The sequence below is a fragment of the Juglans microcarpa x Juglans regia genome, chromosome 6D, assembly GCF_004785595.1.
Source record: "Juglans microcarpa x Juglans regia isolate MS1-56 chromosome 6D, Jm3101_v1.0, whole genome shotgun sequence".
NCBI lineage: Eukaryota > Viridiplantae > Streptophyta > Magnoliopsida > Fagales > Juglandaceae > Juglans > Juglans microcarpa x Juglans regia.
Genome location: NC_054604.1, coordinates 32,387,327 through 32,391,056, shown reverse-complemented (window position 1 = coordinate 32,391,056; position 3,730 = coordinate 32,387,327). Strand labels below are relative to the sequence as shown.

The window sequence follows — 3,730 nt, the reverse complement described above, 5'->3', positions numbered from 1 at the left end:
CTATTTTATTTGTACTTTTATTCATTCCACTCTGTTAATTTTCCAAATAAGATAAACGATGCAATCTTATCGAAAGCGCAGGGCGCAATCCTAAATTCCTAATCACAGAACACTGGACCATTTTAACACCTGAAGTTTCCAAATTAGCACACAAGGATTTCTTGCTGTTTGGTTTGAGACAACTGAACCGGGCCTGCCGACTCTTTCCTTCACAGTTGGACGTTGTGGTTCTGAGAAAAGAGGAAAAAAAGTGAAAAGATGTTCAATGTTTACTGGACAAGTTCCAACATGAAAGGAATAAATTCCACCATACGAGATTATACAGAAGGAAAAAAAACATGAGTTGAATTCAGAAAGCTTCAGTCGAATAAGAAAGTGGAGGTTTTATTATATCCTTCAACTGAAAATGGAGGAAGGAGATGGAGGAGAGTGAGTGGACGGGGGGAATCGGGGGAATGGAGCCTAACCTGGCGATGCGCACTGTTTAGGTCCGCATCAATTTTTACATTCCGTGTCATCTTCGGTGCGCATGGATGCGCCAAATCGCTTGAAATAAGATTTTTCCTTTTTGACAAAATATTATTCTAGATAAACATTTGGGCGGACTATATGAAACAAAACCGAAACATTTAAGAACAAACAAACTTGTCTCAAGTTGATCAGTCCAACGCCTAAGACAAAATTGGTACCACTACCACTCTTGTTCAAAGACGGACAAAGCCCGTAATACCCGAACTAATTTATGTAACAAGTAATACCCAGAAAGCTGCACTTCCCTACACTTGCAAAGCACCATTCTCTGAGTACCTAGCTACCTCCATGAAGAACTCTCGTGGGAGGAGAAACCCAGTATTGGAGAGAGAGTACTGCTGCCGCTGCTGCTGCTATTCACAGAGAGGGAGATAGAGAGGTTGGTGCTTGAGCTATGAGCATCACACGAACTAGAATTAGTTGGTCCAGAAGGTGCCACAAGCTTTCTTGAACGCTGACGGCCTCTTTGCATATGCCTCTCGCAGTACTTTTTATGTGGAGCAGCTTCCTTGCTACACCTCCACTTCTTCCCATCTGTTCTTCTACACCTGCCAGGCTCTGGATCGGGATCCATGCTACTTCTATAGTCCCAAGGCATGGGCTAGAGCCCAACACTTGAGGCAAGAAATCATGAAGCAAAAAATCCAAATCATATCTCAAGGACAAGTAAGCAAATTGAAGAAGATTAGGGATATTGAGAACAGAATCTTGTAAGCTATGTAGCCCATGTAGAATGTCATCACTGTGACTTCAAGGAGACGACTTGGGATACTTACAGCTCGTGTGACCTGAAGGGACCGCATCGTTGAGGCCACCAAGAGAGCTAGCAACACTCCTCCACAAAGGAAGAAGAAGATGATAAGGCACCGGAAGCGCAGCTTCCATGTACTTGTAGATAAGTGCTTGAAGTTGCAACTCCTGCAGCTGAAGAACGGTGAAGCCACACGATTTTGTGCGGTGATTAGACCCATGTCCAAGCTCAAGATTTAACCCAACTGGAGCTGACCCATTTTCTGCGGTTGATTCATTGGTCTTCATGTCCCAATAATCACCCCAACTCGTTGCTCTGAAGCCTACAGAAAAGACAAAAGAAAAAACATATGGTGATTGAAATCGCGGTTTCTGAATTCAAAGCAACGGAATAAAAGTGAACAATGGGAGAGAATGGGTTACTAGAAACTGGAAAACTGGAAAGCATGAAATTAGCTGGGGCTTCTGACTCCATATATTAAAGATGGTCAAAGAAGAGAGCCACAAATAAAGGGACGGTCTCTAAACCAGTGTGCAAGAACGAGACCCTCTGCAAGCGCAGCAGCAATAGATACCAATTTTCCAAGTCGAAGATTGCAAACGGCCTAACCTAACGGGTATCGGTCAGAAAGAGTTTTGAAGGACGATACTTGGTAGCCGTAGCACAGCATCTGCTCTGCTGTGCTCTTGATCTCTCCTACCCAACAACATGCACGCATACAGATGGAGGGAGAATGAGCGACTGGTGTGTTTAGATAGTGAGTATATTTCGTATTATTATTTTTTATTTATTTTATTATTATTTATTATTTATTATTATTTAATATTTTATTATTATTTTTTTACTATTATTTATAAATATTCTCACCATTTTTTAAATATTCTCACTGTTCAAAAGTGAGAGTGTTGAGTCTGCACTCTGCACGTCAGGTCTTCTGAGACTGTCAAATTATGCAGCAGAAGCAAGCGCGTTATCAGATCATGATAATGACGTCAGTTTTGTCGGACTACATAGCTAACGTGTCTGATGATAAGTGGGGCCTGATTCTCCTGTAGTTCTGCAGTTCAACATGAGCCGCTTCTAGCAAATTACGGAGGAAAATTATCTATACTAGTTTAGGATGTACTGATTTTGCTTAATGATTAATGATCTATACTAATTTAGGATGTACTTATCTATACTAGAAATGCTAAACCGAGCTCTTGACAGTTGGGTTTTTCCTTTTTAATTTATTAATTAAGTAAATATTTTTTAATAATATTATAAATATTTTTTAAATATTTAATTTTTTTAAAAAAAAAACTTAAAAAAAACACACTGTTGAGAGCCCATGCGTTTCTGCAGAGCCACTCTTTTAAAAAATTGGAGAGAAAACTTATGTATTTTAAAATTATATGTAGTATTCTTTAATTTTAAAATTTAATAAGATTAATAAAAACTAATTTATATCTTCAATTAAACACGAGACCACACATTTTATTAAGTTATTAATATATGATGTCAAGAATCTAATGGCCAGACATATCCAACCCCCCACACCCCATAATATATATATATATATATATATATATATATATATATATATATATGATAGATGTGGCTAAAGAAGTAAGGGAGAATAGAATTTTTACAGTGCCTACAAAAAAAATAAACATACCATAATCTCTACTAACGAGGGAATTCATTTTATAGCTTATATAACTTAGCAAACTTCACTAAAACCATATCCCTGATCATTATTTCAGGCCATGTCAGTAACTAGAGCCAGAAACAAACCTGAACATTTGAACCCTTCGAAGCGGCACTAACTTTGTGGGCCTGTGGCAATGTCTATGTATCATATACTCCAACGTCAAATTAACCAAACTCAACTGAGAGAAGGATACGATATAGAATTATTATAGTTATAAAAAGATTTAATAAAATTAAATATATAAATTGATATGATATTATATAATACGTTAGATTTATTTTATAATAAAAATAATTTTATAATTCAATATAATACACCAAACTATGTTAATTTTTAAATTTATTTTGTGAGATACTGAAACATTTTTTTATACCTGACAAGGGGTATGTCCCTTATGTGAAAGAGAAATACTTTGGAATCCAAAGTTGGATCCCAAATTTGTGTCCCGAATGTTTTTTTTTTTTTTTTTACTTAGTGATTAAGAAAATATTTTTTTAATAATATTGTAAATTTTTTATTTTTTTAAATATTTATGATGATTAAAAAAATACATAAAATAAAAGAAATAAAAAAACACTTTATACCTTTTCGGTGAATTTTCGGGCTACATCTCTCGGGAGATGTAGCACTCTCTATGTGAAAACAAGAGATCGACTGCAGAAGCTTTGGGCCTATCTTCATCTGCCTATATATGCATCGGTAATTAGATTGAACAACGAAACGATCGAGAAACGACTAACGAGTATGATTCATTT

At 36.3% G+C, this 3,730-nt stretch overlaps 1 protein-coding gene across 1 annotated transcript; it reads right to left on the bottom strand.

The window, feature by feature from the left end:
* Nucleotides 1-565: 565 nt before the first annotated feature.
* On the bottom strand, nucleotides 566-2,019 carry LOC121268901. The gene is made up of 3 exons (XM_041173170.1): nucleotides 1,705-2,019; nucleotides 1,308-1,604; nucleotides 566-1,145 (listed from the first exon to the last, which is right to left on the bottom strand). The coding sequence occupies exons 1-3, from the start codon at nucleotides 1,754-1,756 to the stop codon at nucleotides 889-891; spliced, it is 606 nt and encodes a 201-aa protein (XP_041029104.1). The 5' UTR covers nucleotides 1,757-2,019; the 3' UTR covers nucleotides 566-888.
* Between the last annotated feature and the right edge of the window lie 1,711 nt (nucleotides 2,020-3,730).

Excerpts from the sequence above, each read along its gene's own strand:
- LOC121268901 (XM_041173170.1), bottom strand. The coding sequence starts at position 1,756 with ATGGAGTCAGAAGCCCCAGCTAATTTCATGCTTTCCAGTTTTCCAGTT. Across the intron at positions 1,605-1,704 it reads TTCCAGTTTTCCAGTTTCTA|GCTTCAGAGCAACGAGTTGG; the intron begins GTAACCCATTCT and ends TCTTTTCTGTAG. Across the intron at positions 1,146-1,307 it reads CCCTTCAGGTCACACGAGCT|TGTTGGGCTCTAGCCCATGC; the intron begins GTAAGTATCCCA and ends TCTTGCCTCAAG.